The sequence below is a fragment of the Mus pahari genome, chromosome 9, assembly GCF_900095145.1.
Source record: "Mus pahari chromosome 9, PAHARI_EIJ_v1.1, whole genome shotgun sequence".
Taxonomy (NCBI): Eukaryota; Metazoa; Chordata; class Mammalia; order Rodentia; family Muridae; genus Mus; species Mus pahari.
Window position 1 is genome coordinate 58355416 of NC_034598.1, and position 20105 is coordinate 58375520.

The window sequence follows — 20105 nt, forward strand, 5'->3', positions numbered from 1 at the left end:
CACACACACACACGCACACACACACACACAACCACAGGCCTCCAGGGGCAAACTTTAACAGTATAATACTATAAGTACCTAATTTTTATGGGTCAAGTATGAAGTCATGAGAATGACTGGGTAACGATGATGATGATGATGATATTGTTAATATTAAAGGGAGAAAAATTACAAGACAGAAGATTTATGATATTCACGTGTTTATTAAAACCTAAGATATCTTGTTTCCATAGTTATTATCATAAATATTATTTGCCTTATATTCAAATATCAATATCAGATGATGTTTCTATAAATAAATCCATATTAATAAACTGACATAAATAAAATGTATACTTATAATAAATAAACTTACATATATAAAGTATTGGTTATGGAAATGCAGTTACATAGGCTTTTTTTCTAAAGGAATGAGAAGTAATCCTTCGTGGAAATAAATAATTTTTTAAAGTACATTATTTTTCTGTTGTATCATCAGTGACAATAAAATATTGTCAATGAATCTTTGTGGTTAGCAAGTCTACTTCTGGTCTCATGGACAACTTGAGATTATTTTCTTTTTCAACTGAGCCAGGTTTCATGTGAAATCTTCTAATGATGGTGGAATTTAGCTTCTCACTTTCCTTTAGTAAAAAAGTCCGTTCAGGAATCTTATTGTTCTTTTTAGAAGGCAGGAAGGACCCATTATTCATTTTCTAGCTTCTCTGGCTCAGACGCAGGCATTTCTCAGAGACATAAACAGCAGATCCAGTTCCCCGATCGCTTTGATCTCTCCGCTCTCTCCAAGCTATGAAAATAAGAACACAAACCAATTTGAGCACGTGTAGCACTTTCTAAGGTGGTACTAGTTAGAAAGGGATGGTGACATTTGCTTGCTGAGCACCAAAACCAAGTGTCAGCCTTCTCTAAAAGATTAATAATCAACATAATGCATTTTCAGCATGAGTATAATATGTTTTGCCAAAGACCTTAAAATCATGCCTTTCTGACTTGAGGACACCACAGGCATCTATCTATATTACTTGCACTTCACACCCACAAAGCTGTTGATGGGCCTATTAATCCACCTTGTTGAACCTTGCCCAATGCACACGTAGATCAGTTATCACACTGCATCCCACAAATTACACAGTCATTTGTCGATTAAATTTTAGTGGGAGTTAGGGGAAAAAAAAGGTTTGTTCACCTCCTACCATGCTAAGCAGCAGGAAGCTATCCTGAGACTTGGGGATGTTAAGTGCTAAGCCAGCAGGGCTCTACCTGACAGGTAGCCCTCCACCTGGCCATGATCAACTACTGATAAGCGCTCAACTCAAAAAAGCCTCGACTCAAAGCCCCACGTGTGAACCCATGTGGCCGGGCTTTCTTAACAAAAGAACAAACAAGACAAATGACAGGTTTCCATTTGTTTGTCAAGAGGAGGTCCGGAGTGTCTGTTCCCTTGCTTAAACTAGTAAAACTCCAGGTAGGAGTCAAAATACCCCTTCATTCCTCCTCCATTGGAGGGTAAAAAGGGTGATGCTCTCAACCTCAGTAGAGTGACAAAAAATCCCCGATTCAAATGACAAAGCAAGTCCCCCTGCAATCCATCTAACCCACTACCCTTGTTCTAGACTGCTCCAAGAAAAACCCTCTCCTGGACGATATGTAGCTTTTCAAATCCTCTGCATTCTGCTCTTTCCTTTCCTATCTTCCTCTGGCTTGCCCTCTTCCCAGACTTCCTTTGTTAGGAAGCCCAAGCAGCTATTTTGTATGTTTAAGATTCATCACCCTGTGAAACTTTGTAGCTTAGCTTCCCTTGCTCTGTTCAGTTCTACTACATGAGCCCAGCCTTGACTGTTCCTACTTAACACCCGTGGTGGTTTTCTTCCCGTGTTGGGGAGCTCTGACCAGTTTCCTTGCCTATCAGATTTCTCTGCATAACATTCCTTGCCCTATTGGCTCTTTTCCCAGAGCCATGAGAGCCAGCCTAAACACTCTTCTATGTATGGTGTAAAAGTAGAAGTTGACTGAAAGTGGAACATAGGCTTTAAAGGAAAAAAAAAAAAAAGTTTTCCTACAGAGAACACATCTCCTGTGAGATCTTTCTCACACATGCTTCACCTTTCCAAAGACAAAGTAAATGAATAATAACCTTTTACACAGGCATTCAGAAGTGTGTGCCTTTGGCATGCTAACATCCAAGCAGGTGTCGATGTAACAAGCCCTCTAACAAGAACTGGCAGAGCACTGAAAATCTACAAAGCCATGAACACTCAAAACAAAACAGTCCTGTTTATCAGACTACATACAAGAAGAAGGGCCGATTTAGGTTCGATGGAAGAAGGAGATAAGGGGAGATATATTACTGATAATTCCATCAACCGGAGCCTTCCTGCTTCTGAGTACTTAAGCACACCCACTTGCGAAGAACCTCGCTTTCTCTGCTGTCAACCATGCCTCTGGCTTTAGGGTGAGTCAGACTTGCTAGCCTGAGCCTCCTGCTATAATGTTCCCTTCCCCAAAGAGGCCACACAGCGATGTTGTTTGCTGTAAAGTCATACAATAGCTTGAAGTAGATAGGTGCTTACTAGTGGCTTGATCAGGGTGTGGAGGAAAAAAAAAAAAACACTAAGAAATGAAGGTAAAAAGTAAGGACAGGATTTCTAACTCATACTTTCATGACACTATAATTAATCCATGACTGATAGTTGTACTCTATTGAAACCAGGCCAAGTAAATTGAGAGGCTCTCCACCCTTGTGCTTAATCTTAAACAGGCAGCTATAGCTTAATTAAGCCATAGGCACTATATTTTAATTAAGATGATAGCTATTAATACCAGTGATTCTAAATACTCGTCCTATTTGCAAATCCAGCTCTTTTGTTGGTATTCTGGGTCGGTTTTGCCACATTTCAGAGCATCAGTTTAATGAGCTCAAAAAATCATCTCTAGTTTGTGCCCCGCTTTCTAGTTTTCAATGCAGGCTTCTTCGGATTATGTAGGTTGGTGGGAACCGGCTTTCCCAAATACTTAATCAAGCTAAAGTAATTACATGTGGCCACTAGGCAAGTGCCAAGCTGGAATCAGGGATGCTGTCTTCCAGCATTGGCTCTGTCACAAGCTGTCCTCCGAGCACGTGCTCATCAGACTGGCTGAGCTAAGTTTTCTGCTAGCTCCAGAATTTGTGACTTACAAATTTAGAAACAGTTTGAAAGATCTATAGACCCAGCTAGATGCAGGTGCAGCTAAGCGAGTAATGGGCCAGACAGTAGACAAGTCAAATAAAATGTTACAAAGTAGAAGGGCCTGGGAAGTGGAGAAAGAAACCCCCGCTTCTCCTATTGAATGGCTTAGGATTGTGGCTCGCCAATACTACCTTTTTCACTGTCTCCTTCAGCCTTCTGACGTTCTTCTGGATCTGTTGGTCATCACCGCTGATGCGCTGCAAAATAAAAGTAGACTCACTAAGAATCGTATCCGGTCGAAGCCCAAAACCTCAGTATATCAGAGGCACGTGACCGTTCACCTGGAATAGAGGCGTTCAGTCATTTTTGCCCGCAGTGACCTAGATTTCACGGTGACCTAGATTCTCTGAGCTCTTGCGTTCTCTGGGACACTAAAATCCAGGTCCCTCCCTTACCGAAGAGCTGTCCTCGTCTTTGGGGAATCCTACTGAGGTTTCCACTGGTATCAAGAACGGTAGAAATGAAACCTGAGCTGAACCTCATCAAAGGTGGGAGTGTAGCACAAGGGATGAGCATAAAGTTTCTCGTGTGAAAAGTAGCGCCTTCCCTAAGTGCCAGGTCTCCCGCAGTCTGCCCGCTCCTCAAGGATACGTTTCATAGTTTGAGGTGTCTGGAGGCATCAAACTCACAAGCTGATTTTTCTTAACTTTCCATCATACTGGAAAGGAGTGAGCTTTGCACACCCCCGACCATGAGGCCTCTCCATCTCCCTCTTTCCCTTCAACTTTTGCTCTGTGCCATTCCCCACCACCACAAGTACTTGTACTCAGTGGATCTCCCTCCCCATAAGTACTTGTACTCAGTGGATCTCCCTCCCCATAAGTACTTGTACTCAGCAAATCTGTTTGTCTATCTGGGGCCTTCTTTCTTACAGTTTTCAACATCTTTCTCATCCTACAGAACTTGAATTGCTTTCTTTCCACGGGTAAAACAAATACAAACTCAAAGTAACACTCAATTGAAGCCAAAGCCTTTGTGACCTATTTCAAGTGGCCTCTGATGGTGGCGTTGCTGAGGCCCACCACTCTGAAGAGAGCGAGGGCAGGACCACAGGTTCTAACTGGAATGGAAGAGGAAGAGAGAGAAGCATAGGTAGACAGAGCCAGACTTACACAGGGGCTGAGCTGACTGCTGAGTTTGGTCAGGAAAGGTACCACCTCCTGCATGTAGGGCTGGAATCGATCTGACTGGGGGAGCAGAACATCTTCCAGGGTGAAGTTGAGCACCTGCTTCATGAGGTAGCACTGATCCTTAGCCTGTAGAGAGACAAGGAACAACAGGGGTCATACTTCAGACCATCGCAGAGGGTCCACCAGCTCCCGCAGCTAGCCCTGCTCGGCACAGTGAGGACTTACACTGACTCCTCGGAACAGTTTCTCCCCGATGAGCCGGACATCTGTGTTGTTATCTGCAAGGCTGGCCTGAAAGAGAGAAAAACCCTAAGTGCCTGGATGACAAGGAGATGGAAGAAAAGCCTGTAAGTAGAGGTGTACATCTGCAGTGGGTCTCAGGAGCAGCCGAGAGAGGCTGAGAGCGCAGAGAGATGGAAAGAACTGCAGTAATGGGCGGCTTTCGAAATGCGCCTCTGTAGACAAAATTCAGAATATGCATCCTGAAGGCCAAAATAGAAAATGCTCCTGAGACCTTGAAATAGAAATAGAAAAAGATCCAGTCCTTAAAGAGTCTCTAAAGAGACAGAAAACATAGGTAGAGAGACCCACAGAGATAAAGCACCCCTAAAGAGTTTACAAGTGTTTCAAAGAAAGTGGCAAGGGCTACTTGAGCCCCAAGTCGGTATGGAAAGAAAGAGAGATGTAACTGTACCTCCTTGGCCAGCATAAAGGTGCGGTTGACGATGTACGGCTGCTGGAAGTTGGACACCTCAAGTTTGCACTGGGTGTTGATGGGCAGCGCATCTGCCTCCTGGGCCCACAGGGCCATGAGAAGCAGGCAGCTGGCGGCTAAAGTCCCCATAAGGGAGAAGCTCATAGATTTCTGCAGGACAGCCATCACAGATCGCACCCGTGTCAACAGTTGATAACTGGGAGGAGAACCTGTTAGCAAAAGAACAAAAGGCAAACACATCAGGGGAACATGCTCGTCCGGGGTAGCATGGTACCAAGCAGATAATTCTCTGTAGCGGTCTGAGTGCTTACCTGTTTAGGTGTCTCTGCTTGTGATGGGAGAGGCAGAAGTTGCTGCTTTTATAGCCATCGGGACACCAGGGTTTTTTTGGTATTGTGAGCAATATGACATCAGACATTATCTAATTTCCAGCCCTGCCTTCTGAGAAGTACCTAACCACCACAGGAGGCCACGAGGCACCACCTCCAAGCCTTCCCACCTTGAGATGGGAAGTCTTCCCTAAAACGTCACTGTGAGGGCCAAGAAGGTGCTTTTGCACACAAATCCCAGAAATCTTCTAAACTCTACACGGTTTTCAAAGAAGGCAATGGCTTTGCCGTAGTAGATTCTGATTGAGTAGAGCAGCCTTTGATCTCCCGCAGCTATTGAGTCAGCATTTTGGTCACGGACTCATTTTCCCACCAACTTCATAGATTCTTATCTCTTTAGAAGTGACCAGAAATAAAAGACCCGTGTCCTATATTCTGTGCTTTGAAATAAGCCATAATGAAAACTTGGAGATTATTTCAATTTTTAAAATAATTGTATCTCTTTTTGTAGTATATGGAATCGAAAACTATAACTAGCTTTTAAAAAAAATTAAGAAGGTTGGCTTTCTTCACAACTCCCATTTCCACAGAATGTTCTTGTTCAGAGACTGTTTTTAAGTGAGCACACAGTTATGGCAGATACAAATATAAAGGTTGAAATCATAGCCAAGGTCAAGTTAAGTCTGGAAATATCAGTAATGAACAGTCTAGTCGACATTTTAAGCATAGATTTTTTTTAAAAAATAAAATAATACTATATATTTGCTAATTCTCTCTGAAATTTTACTTGTGCAAACATAAGTCTCAAAATATTATTTTTTAAATGATCCTACAATAACTTGTATTATATGGATGGATATTTGAGGAAGAGAATTTACAAAATACTGGGGATTGATTGCATGTGGACTTGAATTCATTGTATGTTCATTGAATTCCAGATAGCGCCTTACAACTAGACTAGGAAAACCTTTCCTAAGCAGTGGGGGCAGAGGCCTGCCCTAGACTGACGACACACAAATGCCTACACCTGGACTAGAACGTGAAGTCACGAAAATCACTTTGTGAGATTTTTTCTCCCCTCAGCTAACTGAGATCAAAAGTGTTAGAGGGACACTGGAGAGAGGACTCGGGTTACTATTGAGAGGTGCAGACTCGAGGAGCGAAAGCGGTCTGGGGATTCTTGCTTTTTGGTGTATCCTTGGCAGAAAGATGCAAAGGGGAGGTGGCAGTGAGTGAAACCATCAGACCTCTATTCTCTGTGGAATCTAAAAACACTAACGTTGGGGCTGGAGAGAAAGATGCCTGCGTGTGGTTAAGAGCATTTGCTGCACTTCCGGAGGACCTGGGTCTAATTCCCAGCATCCACATGGTGGCTCACAACCATCTGTGACTCCAGTGCCAGCACATCTGACACCCTCTCCTGCCCCCTGCCCCACAAGCAACAGGCAGCACTTGGTGCACAGACACACATGTAGGTGAAACAGCCATGCACAAACATTGATTGTGTGAATATTTTAATAAAAAAAAGATTAAAACATGGAGTTCATAAATGCAGAAAATAGAAAGGTGGCCATCAGGAACTGAAGGGGAGAGGTTGGGAAGTCAATCAAAGAGTATAAAATTGAAAATAGAGGAGAGCGTGCTCAAGAGCTCTGTTGCACAGCAGCGGACTTCAGTAGTTAACACTATATTAGAGGCTTGAAGATTGTTTAAGGCATAGATTTCAAGTTCACTTGCCAGAAGAAAACATTAACATGTTGTTTAATGCCGATAATAGCACCTCTTAGCCATTCCACACTGTACCTGCATAGTCAGAACACCATGTTATAAATACATGCTATGTTTGCTTTTCATTTTAAGAAGTATTTTTATAGATTAGAAGAATCTTAAGCAAGTGATAGACATTGTAGGGGCTTGTTTATGATCCTAAGACAAAAAAATAATAATAATAAGGCAGTTTCCCATGTCTGATTGCCTAGTGTATGAAGTACGGTGATCTTTGACCAGACTCTTGTGTGATGATGGTACAAGCACGCAACCTGAGGTAATTTTGTAGGTTACATGGGCTTTTGTTGGTTGGTCTGGGAAACTAACAAACATGCATAAATGTATCTCCGTTGGAAGATAAATGTTGATACCACTGAATTATATGTTTGGGGAAAAGTCTACCTCTTTCCTCCTTGTAACTCTGACGATAGCAATGTTATACCCTTAGGAGGGAACTGCTAAAGGCATACTAAATGAAAATGTAGAATTGCGGTTTTAAATAATTTACCACCATTGGCAAAATAGAGGTAATTTTCTTTCCTGACTCTTCTAAAATTGGACTTTGATCTGATTCTACTTACTAGCTTCATTCTTGTCTCTGGATAGGGAATAAATAACTGTAGGGGGGGAAAAAACACAATGGCAAAAAATTGCAAAGCAATTTAATAGCGACAACATATCTGTTTCACATTCTTCCATGTGTCATATTCTCCAATAAACAACCCAGTAATGTGAGTGTTAATGTACGGGGATTTCATGAGTTTGACTAAGATTCACCAAAACGTCATGTAATCTGGGGCTGTATGAAGGTTTCTGAACAGTTGTAGAAAGAATCTCAAAAGTGGTTGCTGTTAGGGTAGATTGAAGATGTGGCACATAGATGGCTTTTTTAAAAACAACGGCAGCCAGAGGCAAATGTACTGCATGATCTCTGGTCACAGGTGGCTTTCTTTCTAGTGGATTCTTCATGAATTTTCAAGTCACCCCCAAAAAGAATCACATCAGCATCGTGCTCCCAGGTCCCAGATAGACAACTCATGGCTGATCTGAGATCCAGGCAACAGTTTGCCTGGTCTAGTGCTGGGAGGAGCTAACCAGGGCCCCCAGCCGGAAGGTCTGCTGCTGCTGTTTTGTTCTCTGTACCATTCCTGGTACCTAGAAAAGTGCTTGGCAAACTGCATCTGATGAATAGATTTTTACTGACTTACTGAATAAATCTACTTTCTTACTCATTGACAGAGGTACCAAAATCTGCATCTAGGGGTGCAATCTTTAAAACACTGCTCTCTCTAAGAGAAGAAAGCCTTTAGTCATCTCAGGTAAAAGGCTTATGTTCGCCAGATTTCTCATCCCAATGTGCACGGTCATTCTTCCATACAAGTTCATGCCCATGTTTAATATTCATTTCTATGCCTGTATCCTTCTAAGACAAAGAGTATTATTTAGTGTGTACAACTATTGGATTTTATTGGAATAGTGTTCTCTCTTGCCCTCTTTTTGCCACTCAGTATTGTGGTCGTGCAATCTCTCCATGTTGCTGTGTGTAGCCCCTGCTTCAAGCTTAGTGATTTAGACTTTATATGCACCACACTTTATTTGCTCCCCTCTCTGTGGTAAGCGCCTAAATAGCCTCCAACCGCTCAGAGAGCAGACATTGCAACACGAAGCAGCCTCATCCGAGCCACACTCAATATATTTTGAAAAGGATTTTTAAGGGGCTGGAAAGATAGCTCAGTAGTTAAGAGCAGTGGCTGTTCTTCCAGAGGACATGGGTTCAATTCCCAGCAACCACATGGAGTCCCGATGATTGTAACTCAAATCCCAGGTGAAGCACCGCCTCCTCCGGCCTCCATGGGAACTGCACTCGTGCACATGAAACACATATGTACCTGCAGGGAAAACACCAAGACACATAGAAATAAATAATAAAGTTTTCAAGGATTTTTGAAATATTTACCCAAGAGTAGGTCCACTGAATTATGAAAATAAGTTTATTAACTTTTACTAAGCACCCCAGTTTATTCTCTGCAAAGGCAGCTTTAATCTACAGACTTATAAAAGTGAAATCTCTGTGTTAGTGATACAGGGGAAGTCAGGGTCCCCTCTTGGAATTCTTAGTCTTGTTGACAAAAGAATTTAAGAATGGACTCAATAGAAAGTTTAAGGACATTTTTACCAGAGTTTAAAAGAACAGAGCAGGAAAGCAGTGAATCTCAGTAGCTGCCTAGAGAAGAGAAACGGGAGAGATACGAAAAGAGCCACACTGCTTCTACCTAAACCAGCACAAAGGCCAGCAGCCACCTGGTAAGGGGAGGCGTTAGAACAGTGGTTCTCAGCCTGGTGGTCCTGACCCCCACAGATCATAGGAAAACATAGATACTTACATTTTGATGCATAACAGTAGCAACAATACAGTTATAAAGTAGCAAAAATAAATTTCATGGTTGGGGGTCATTGCAATCTGAGGAACTGTGTTCCAGGGTTACAGCGTTAGGAAGGTTGAGAACCACTGACTTAGAGTCTTATATCTGAGTAGCATTTTCCTTATCAAGAAGAAAGTCATTAGTGAGAAAGAGTGCCCAAATAACATCTCAAATGGGTTTAAGCTTCACATCTGGGGCATGTAATACTCAGGACCATTGAACCATTAGTATATGTATATGTATATGTATATGTATATGTATATGTATATGTATATGTATATGTATGTGCCAATCATTTTAATCTTTGACTAAACTTTTCTGTTGGGTGTTTCACACTATGAAAATGAACAAAATTAATTAATCAATTTTTTTTTTGTCAAAGTCAGTTGGGGATTTGCTCTTTGGGAGTCCCTTGGGACTGAGAAGAACCTCTGGATCCCCTAGCCTCTCTCCTACCATCTTTCTCTTGCTCCATCTGTGTGAGGATTAGTTAAAGGCCTTTCTCGACCATGGCCTCACAGGAGGTTCTGAGGAAGTTTTCCCTCTGTATTGACCCGTCTCTTTGTAGACTAAACACTGGTGAGAACCCAGGCAATATGGTCGCCATGGCCTCCCTCTACAAGAGAACAGGTGACTTTCCACAGTTACAGGAGGTCTCAAGAGCTGTCCCCACAGACCCCCTCCAAGACCTCATTGACTTTGGAGAGCAAAGGTCAAACTAGTGTTCCTCTAAATGTCTCTGTCCACTGTAGTAGAGTCTCAACATCTTGTTGAGTACCTAGAAGGTCAGTTACAACCATCAGGACCACTGTGTAGTATTTATAAAGGTTGGGCAAGATTCAATCTTTTAAGTGAACTTTGATTGGATACACACTTTCGTTCTTTAAACCAGACTTAATTGTAACCAAGAGCAGGACAATGGTTCCATTGCCTTAAGCAGGGGTTTGACTGACTTTTGATCTCAGAAATTTAAGATCATACCTATCATCTATAAGTCTTGTCTTTTTACACATCTTAAATAATTTACTCAGACATTTGTAACGAGTATAAGTTTTCCAGATTTCTTCCCCATTCCAGGGACATCCAACCATCTTAATCTTCATACACAAATAGTTATTTTTTTGCCATTTGTTGAGACAGTGATTTTTTTTGTGGAGAGTACTAAGCAATGTATATTCTCCCTCATAAGGCCCCAGTGACAAATTAATAGTCAATTCTGCCAAGTGTTTGCCCTGAAGAACCAGCAAATTTATTGGTCTTATTTGCAGAACATGGGTAAGGAGCTATTGAGGAGAGCCCAGAAGATGTAAAAGCAGACACATAGTCGTCTTCACTCTGCCTGGAGGATAGTGTCTCCATAGACACGTAGGTAAAGCCCCTTCTCCCCAGTTTTCCCCAACCTGCATTCTCTAGCTCCTCCACAAATATCTCAAAGCCACACACAACCAGGGCAGAATTGAGTATTTCTGGCTTAGAGGGGCGGCTGCGGTGAGGTCCAATTACCCTGCCCACGCCCTCCTTCTGAGAAGGAACATTAGTAGTCTAAAAGCCCAACTGCGTGGTAATCTTTTACAGACAGACATAGCTGAAGTCAAGAGAAGGCAGTTGACTGGCTCAGAAGACAGTGCCATGTAATACCACCTTAATAATTAAAAAAAAATTACTCCAAACTATATACATAGCATCACATAATTAATATTAGCCATGAAGTATCTATTTAGTATTCTGCTAAAGTATCAGCCTAGTAAGTTCCCAAGTAAACCTTAAAGAACACCCAAGGCGGTCAGAACTCCTTTAAGTGCAGTCCAGAGAGTGAGCTGGTGCTTTTGGTTTTGAGTGATTGTGGGCAGCAGATAGAAGCAGCAGATACACAGCAAAATATCAACTAGGAAACAGCAGAGATCAACTAAGGAAACCCTGTTAAGAGATGGATGATGGAGTTACTGCTTGAAGTTTGTTGATGATGGTGACAGTGGTGATGGTGATGGTGATGGTGATGGTGATGGTGATGGTGATGGTGATGGTGATGGTGATGGTGATGATGGTGATGGAGATGGAGGGTCTTCTCTGTCTTCTCTGTGGATGAACATCTCAGCTGCCTTACTGTGGTCATTCTTCTATCATGAAGTAAGCAGTAGCAATTGCTCTTGGAAATAATTTGCCATTCATCCACTCTCCTTTTTTATGTGTTATATAATGTTTATATATATATATATATATATATATATATATATATATATATAATATTAATATGTAATTCGTGGGGTTGGAGAGATGGCTCAGTGGTTAAGAGCACTGACTGCTCTTCTAGAGGTCCTGAGTCCAGTTCTCAGCAACCACATGGTGGCTCACAACCATCTATAATGAGATCTGATGCCCTCTTCCGGTGTGTCTGAAGACAGTTATAGTGTACTTTAAAAAGTAAATAAATCTTTAAAAAAATATGTACTTTGCACTTCTCCCTAATATTCACTCACATTTCCTATTAGCAGATCTCAGTAAACAACATTTAAAAATAATATCTATGCTTCACAATACATTGTCATCGTCTCCAAGTCAATAAATACATATTCATTTATTATCATATATTTCCATATATTACATCCCTAGCACAGTTTCCCCTCCCTCCTCTCTTGAGTCCTCCCCCACCACCTCACCTTCCCCCCCCCCAGACCCACTTCTCCTCCTGTCCTTCAGCCACCCTTAAAAATGCAATCCCTTTCCTATACCACTATCTTCTTACTGTCCTTTCTCCCTGTCACAGAATCAGAGGGGCATCCCAATTCAGAAGGGGGGCTTTGAAGGACATTTTGAGATAAGCGTGTTGTATCAGAAGCAGGAGAGACAAATCCCATTTCCAAAGCCAGCTCCCCAGTGACCTCTAGTAATAATAGCACATGGAAGCTCATCGGTATAGAGTCTACACAGAAGACATTTGCTTCTCAGTCCAGCTGAACGGAGTGGTCCTTACTGGACAGGAGACATGCTAACCAGAGTCCAGTGACAACCAGCTGGAACCACAGTACCTGCCCTCCCTATAACCTATCTAGATTAGTCCGAATGTATCTTATGATCTGCGTGCTGGGAAGAGGAGCCGACAAGGGATAGGAAGCATGTTCTTCCTTGTAGAGTCCTGTACGAGACAGAACAATTGATTTTGAAGGGCTACCCTCTGATAGCTCTGTATAGGCTCATCACTGAGTGACTATCGGCACCCATGATCAAGGGAGCTCAAGACAACAGAGCTATCTGCCTTTACCGGTATCTAACCTGGGACCCTCGCTGGCTAGACTGGACATGACGAACTGCTTCTATGACTCCAATGATTGATGAGTTGGTGTCTGTAAAATGGAGGCAACCTAAAAGGTTTAATAAATTATCGCGTCCTCTCACGACCAGCAAGGAAGACGCGACCACCAGTTCTTCTAACAGCAGTTTATTCGGGAACCTTGAACAATCTTCATCATCTCCCCTGAGCCCGGGCTACAGCCCTTTTATATCATTCACGCCAACCAATCGTGGCAGGCCACGTCACTTCACCAGGCGCGCAGCCTCAGCCAACCAGCATCTATAAGGTGCGGCTTTGGGTAGCCCAGGGGAGGGGCCGCGGCCTCCTACAATAAATATCCTCCTTACTACAAAGAGACCAAGCTGTAGGACAGTGGATTGCTCTCATTGATTTTTCCCCATTAGAGGCCACTTTTTCCCATAAGCAACTAGTCTAAGCTTGAATGCAGAAAAATGGCAGCCGTTCCTTTCCTCAGTCCTGTGGACCTGAGAGAGGCTAATGGGTAAGGACACAGTCTAGGGGAGCCTTGCCTGATGTCTACCCATCTGTAAGACAGAAGACAATATATTGGAACATCTTCCAGACTTTATCTTCCTCTCCAGAGCATCTTATGGAGACTTTCCTAGACCTTGATTCTTTGTTAATGAGAGAAGGGGCCACCTATGGTATTAATGACCTCTTTTACCCATTTGGTTCTAGACACCTTAATCCTCTGCTTCCTCATTGGCAGCCATAAAGGAGGGGGCCCTGTTTGAATTATTCATCTTTATTGATACGACTCTTTAATACTCTGCGCCTTTAGTGAATTCTTTCTGCATTTAGTCTGGTTAATGATGGATTCTCCCTGCATTTTGCCTGGTCAGTCATATCCTATCTGTTCAGGATCCATCATTGAAAAGTGTCCTCTGGAATAAATAAGTCTCACATATCACCTGACTTCTAATAATTATGTAAGTTAGGTGTTCACGATCACAATCCGTAGCAAGACTTATGGACTGCCCTGCTTTAGGTTGAGACCACTTCATTATTTTTCCGTTTCTTTGTTCATCTTCCTGGTGACTTGAGCCTTCAGTATCCCCTTAAACCTTCTCTTTGACCCTTGCCCTCCAGTTTATAATTTGTCAGTCCCTGCTGTGTTTGCCAGTAGGAAGCAAACACAATAAGAACTCAGAGTGAATTCTCCATCTGAAAGGGCTGACAGGATGTGTTGGATTAGAAGGGTCATATTATAATTTACTTCATGTAACTTAGGATTAAGTACCCACAATCTAGAGAATACAGAACATAGAAAACAACAACATCTGAAAGGACTTGGAAAAAGATGACATCAACCTCCTCCTCCTCCTCCTCCTCCTCCTCCTCCTCCTCCTCCTCCTCCTCTTCTTCTTTTTTCCTTAGCCCAACTATGTCTCTGTAATTGGGAAGTAAAAATAAAACAGGGTCACCCTGTGCTCAGTGGGGCAGAAATAAGAACAGGCAGCAGTGAAAGAAAGCATATTCCATCTCAGCTAGAGAAAAAGCAGGCTTGGCAACACCAGACAGATGTGGCAGGCATTAGGACCCAGAGGGGCCGCACCCTCAGCCTCCAGCCTAAGCAGACTGACCCTGCCTGCTGGCCACAGCTTGTCTAGCAACTAGCAATGTACAGGTCAGGCTTGGGCTTTGTATTCTCCCAACACTTGGCCTCAGCCGCTACATATTGACATGAGCTTTGGGGTCTACCCAGCCCAGAGTATTAGCTCCCACTGGTTGCTATCTAGTGTTGATGGCACGAGGCTGGGGAAAATCTTAGTCACCTTTAGAAACCAGTAAACATACCGTGCAAAACAATGTGTCAACTTTGTTGGTTTTTAATCCACAATTGAGGTCTGATATTAGGTCCCTAGTGATAAAGGAATGCAGTGACTCTATCATACCCTGCCTGGATCCCATGAGCATCCAGTAGGGTGAAAACCAAAAAGATTTTAAAAGAACTGAGGACGGGGGGAGGGGAAGGACTGGAAAGGGACTGAATGCCCTTGGCACAGGAAATTCAAAGGGTAAGAGGGTCTTCAGAGGTTTCAGCAGTACCAGGAAGATATATGCCTACCACCATTTTAGCTTGTGCCATGTGGTTGTATTAACTAACAGGCCAGTGAAATCACATGGCTGTCAACATCTCGATGGCGTCACTAACTGGTGGTGATCAGGTCATACGGCTTGTTTTACTTAACAGGAGGGTCTTCAGTCCCATCCATTTTCCTGAAAATCCTACCAGTTCGCTCTTTATAGCTGAATAACACGCTTTCTCTACCCGTTCATAAGTCGGCAGACACTGGGGCTGGTTCCAGAGCCCCCCACTTGTGAATGCTGTCAAACAAGAAGCCTGAGTAAGCAAGCGCCTCTGTGTATCTATGCCCTTGATGTATGCCCAGGGATGGGAGAGCTTGGCTGTGCGGTACATGTGGTCTTAGTCTGGGGGGCACCTCTATACTGATTTCCATAACTGCTGTGCTGATTCACATTCCCACCCACCACGTCTAAGCATCCCCTCACCCCCTTAGCTTTTGTTGGTTGATTTTTTTTTTTTTTAATGAGCATCACTCCAACCAGGGCAAGGTGGGCTCTCCACATAGGTTTAGTATTCTGTATTTGTATTTCTCTGATGTCTAAGGATGCTGGACAGTTTTCCATGCGCTTTTGACAATTCCTATCTCTTTCAGGAACTATTTGTTCAAATATTTTTGCCCATTAGTTGGCTGAGTGATTGGTGTTTGGTTGGGGTGAGGGAAGAGGAATGATTTTAGTTATTTGTATATTCAAGCTGCTAATCCCCTGTGGGGTCAGCATCTGGAAAAAAAAAAAAAAAGTTCTCTCTGTAGAGACTTTCTCTTCTGTGTGTCTCTTTTGATGTATGAACACTTTCTTACTTGCGCCCTCATGTTTTCTGATTCTTGCGAATATTCCTGGGCTTGACTCAACTCTTATCCAAAAGTCTTTGCCTTGCCCAGATCTACAAATATTTCTCTATAAATTGAGGAAAAAGGAAACAGAGCAGATGTTCAGGCATGCACTTTGCAAAGGAGATTGTCTGACAAACATAGGAAAGGAAGTTTATTTAGTCAGCACAAGGAAATGTAAAGTCAAAAGCTACACACCTTGGCTGGGGGCGTGACTCACTTGGTAGAATTCTGTTCTACAAAGCAACAAGCCTGAATCAGATACAGTGGTACATGCCTATAATCTCAGAAGTGGATAAAAGGGAGTCAGAAATTCAAGGTCACCCTTGGCCACATACTAAGCTCAAGGCCAGCCTGGACCATTAGGTGATACCCAGTCTCCAAATAAATAGAAAGAAAGAAGCCATTCACCAGGATCACCAGGATTACCAGGATCACTTATTAAAAGGATTGTTGCAAGTATCAAAGTAAATGAAACTGTAACAAGCCCTTTGTAACCACCTCTCTCTTATTGATTGATTGATTCATTCATTCATTCATTCATTGTATTTTATAATAATTAGTTTCTGGCAAGTGGAAATATTGTTGGTTTTTTCATTAATTTTTAAAAGTTTTTATTTATTTATTCTCTCTCATACAATACATCCTTTCAGATACTGTTTTGCAGCATATTCTTAAGCACTGCAGATATGAGATACAATGTCTGTGACTCAACTATGCCATTTCTAGACACACACTCAACAGAAATGAGCTTGCATACCAAGAGCATATACATACAATGTGTGCACACCACCTTTATTCCTAATCACTTTAAACTGAAACCACTGAAACAGATAAAGCATCATGTGATGGTATATTAGAATATCATACAGCAATGAAAATGTATTCTGTTTCTCCATGCAAGTATAGAGATGGGTGTCCTAAACAGATGTTGAACAAAAATGTCAAATAGAAAAATACAAGCCTTGCAATGAATTTTGTGTAACATTCCCCCCCCCCCAGAAAAAAAAGCACACGGGGTGGGGGGGTGGGGAAGCAGGCGAGACTGATCTATCAAAGTGGTTAACTCTAGGTTAGGTAGAGATTTTTTTTTTTAAGCTGGCAGATTGTACGGGCGTGTTTAATCTAAAAAGAGAGTCATCAGACTGTGTGTTCATTATTTTAAACTCTTCTCTGTGTTTCACACTTGAACATCTTTGAGGTGACCCCCAGAATCAATTGAGCGTTTTTTCAGCGGCCTCCCTGCCCTCCTTTTCTCTAAACTAGGCTATAGCCCCGGGGTTTTCTCTGCTCCCAGGAAGTGGTCTGAGTTGATCTTCACTGTATGTTCAGGAGTCTCCTCTTAGGTCATGGCTAAACCAGGGTACACTTGGGGTCTGCATGGCCTTCCTGGTGTGAGGCCTCACCTTAGCAAGTGAGCTAGTTCTAACATTATACACAGTGCGTGCTACTAATGGATACCTGCTGTGTATGCAGTGCTGTCTTCAGCTTTGAGGCATATAAAAGTGCTCCTGTATAGCTCTTTGAAGACAAGGGGGAAAGGGGAAAGGAAAGAAGAGAAGACAAGCCTGAGAGACAGCCTAAGCATGGAGGGACCAGGCAGCCACGGGCACCACTGGAACAGCCACAAGGGTCCTTAGTACCATCTGTGAGAGAAGTGGATAGTGCTCGCTGCCCTACAAACACTTGAGCAAAATTTAGAGCTAACCCTAGCCTGTGACACAAAAGGCTTTCTCCTTAGCCTTAATTTGAGCAACCTGAAGAGGTTTTAGGAACCGTTTCTGTTCCAGAGAGTACACATGACCAGTTCAAGCGACCTAACATCCAACTAACATATCCAGATTACACGCATGGCCCACGGAGGTCCCTGAGAGAGGAAAGAGCGCTCAGACAGAGACACACGGGCTTAAGGGGATGCTTAAGGGGGGTTGGCTCGATCTGCAAACAGACTCACAAGACTGAACATAGCTGCATTAGTCCGGATAGCTTGCACTGACCTCTGCCTAGACTCGCTGGGCCCAGGAGGAACAAAGTCTCTACACCTCCCTTCCTGCTTCCACTGCGATGGTCGGTGGGGAGCCAGCCAGAGCAGAAGGAAGCCTGTGCCGTTCTCCCCACAGAATGGGGAGCAGGGGGCCAAGGATGGAAATAAGAATAAGGGGGCTGATGAGCCTCTGAGTTTGAGGGGAAAAACACAAGGCTTGCCTCTGGGATAGCCCCTGCAGATGTGGGCTGCACACCTAAGCCCGACTCTGAGATAGCCCCCGTGGAGGTGGGCCACACACCTAAGTCTGAGAATGCTGGGATCTTTGGTTGGCAGCGCGTCTTGTTTTCAGCAACCTGTCTTGACAACTTCTTGACAGAGCCCAAGCAAGGTCACATTGCAGAGTAAAATCAAAATCCCTCTATTTCTCAGCAGAGGCTGACAAGAGCCAAGTGAGTCACAGACACTGATTTCTGCCACTTCCGTGCCCGTTACTCCAGCTGCCCACACTGTCAACAGAGATAAACAAGGGGAGGGAATTCGTCGCCAACTTCACCTTAAGATAAGACTTATGCACAGAAGAAGTCGGAAGAGCTGCGGCTGCCCCAGGGCAGCCTTTGGTCTGACATGGTTTTCCGCCTTACAAACATCAGAGTGGCAGCCTGTGGTCAAACTCTTTTACACTCTTAACCCTCCAGGGACAATGAAGGGCCTCTGTTCAGGCACCCTAAGGACTACCTGACAGTCACGGATTTTGCTCTCTGGGTCTCCTTCCCTCCTCACTGTTCAGGCTGTTCTCTGTCATCCGTGAACACGCTCCCCTGGTTATGCTTGTGTAACCACACACAGACTTTGCATCTGAGCCACACATGCACACGTACTAACTACACGAACCATGTCGTAGTTTCTGTTAGGAGGAAAACAGTGTGTATCTGTATCATGACACTGGCTGGGCCACACACCTGGTCTTTCTTCCCATTTCTCCGTGAACATTAGAAGCGATTGTCTGAATGTCTGCCTGACTGTTATCTTCAATTAGGGCCTTCTGGAAGCAAAGCCACAGAGTGACACAGGGACTTTGTGCCTGTCCCTCCCCCAGATTCATTCATTTTGTCGCCTGAAGCTTCCGCCTCCTCTGCCCCCTAGTCAGACTGTTATAAATCACAGAATTCATACGAGCCATAATTTTCAAGCAGCTTGCCCTAGATCTCATCTTGTTTGACCTTTATAATAACCTGTCAAATCATGTGGCTCTACTTCCACAGGTAAGAAATACGAGGCTCAGAAAGACAAAATGGCTTCCTCCAAGTTGCACTGCTGCACAGTGACGGCTCCAGAGTCCATGGAGGGCCCTTCCCGCTCGGGAAGTCAGCTCAGCCATCACTCTCAGGAGCATCCTTGGTCTGCAAGGGAGACTTGTTGGAACTCATGAAAATATATCACCCCCACTGTGTGCAGTATACTGAACCTACTCCCGTTGTACAGAGCACAGAACAATTGTAATTAAAATACTCTGACCCCTTCTCTGTCTGTCAGGGCAGGAGGTATGGACAGGTCAGTCTGTAATTCCTTCTTTCTGTAATTCTGGGAAATCATCATCATCATCACCACCACCACCACCATCACCACCATCACCATCATCATCACTACCACCACCATCACCTCATCATCACCACCATCACCATCATCATCATCATCATCATCATCATTAACCATCATCATCACCACCATCACCATCACCATCATCATCACCACCATCACCATCATCATCATTGCCATCACCATCACCATCATCATCACCATCATTAACCATCAACATCACACACCACTACCACATCACCATCACCATCATCATCCTTTCTTCCTCCTACTTCCCTTCTCCCTTCCTCTTGCTCTCATTTCTCTCTCCTTCATGCTTTGCCCGGAATGACTTGAAGGAAAACAAAGAGAATAGAAAATGATAACATGACCAGTCTGCCAAACTTCCGATCATACAATTCCATAAATTATATGATTATTCAAATGATCACTGGGTCACTTTTTCTTAATAGAAAAATTTCCCATGCATTAGAAACAGATGAGGACAGGGCACCGAGACAGATAAACGGGGAACGGCATGGGTTATCTGAGGCACGGAGAAGAACCAGCTTCCCACTTCTCCATTTAGTGAGGGACCGACCGACCAACCCTGCACTCACATGTGTGAGACAGCCTCCTGGGCCATGAATCCCCCAGACTCAGGTCCTGGGGGGACCCACTCCTGGATCAGGAAAGATGACGTGTCTGCCTCAAGAAATGCTTC

The 20105-nt window shown here is 43.5% G+C and overlaps 1 protein-coding gene across 1 annotated transcript; it reads right to left on the reverse strand.

Annotated features, from left to right (window-relative positions):
• Positions 1 to 183: 183 nt before the first annotated feature.
• Positions 184 to 5280, reverse strand: Il22 (interleukin 22). The gene is made up of 5 exons (XM_021205602.1): positions 5052 to 5280; positions 4583 to 4648; positions 4340 to 4483; positions 3359 to 3424; positions 184 to 787 (listed from the first exon to the last, which is right to left on the reverse strand). The coding sequence occupies exons 1-5, from the start codon at positions 5235 to 5237 to the stop codon at positions 710 to 712; spliced, it is 540 nt and encodes a 179-aa protein (XP_021061261.1). The 5' UTR covers positions 5238 to 5280; the 3' UTR covers positions 184 to 709.
• Between the last annotated feature and the right edge of the window lie 14825 nt (positions 5281 to 20105).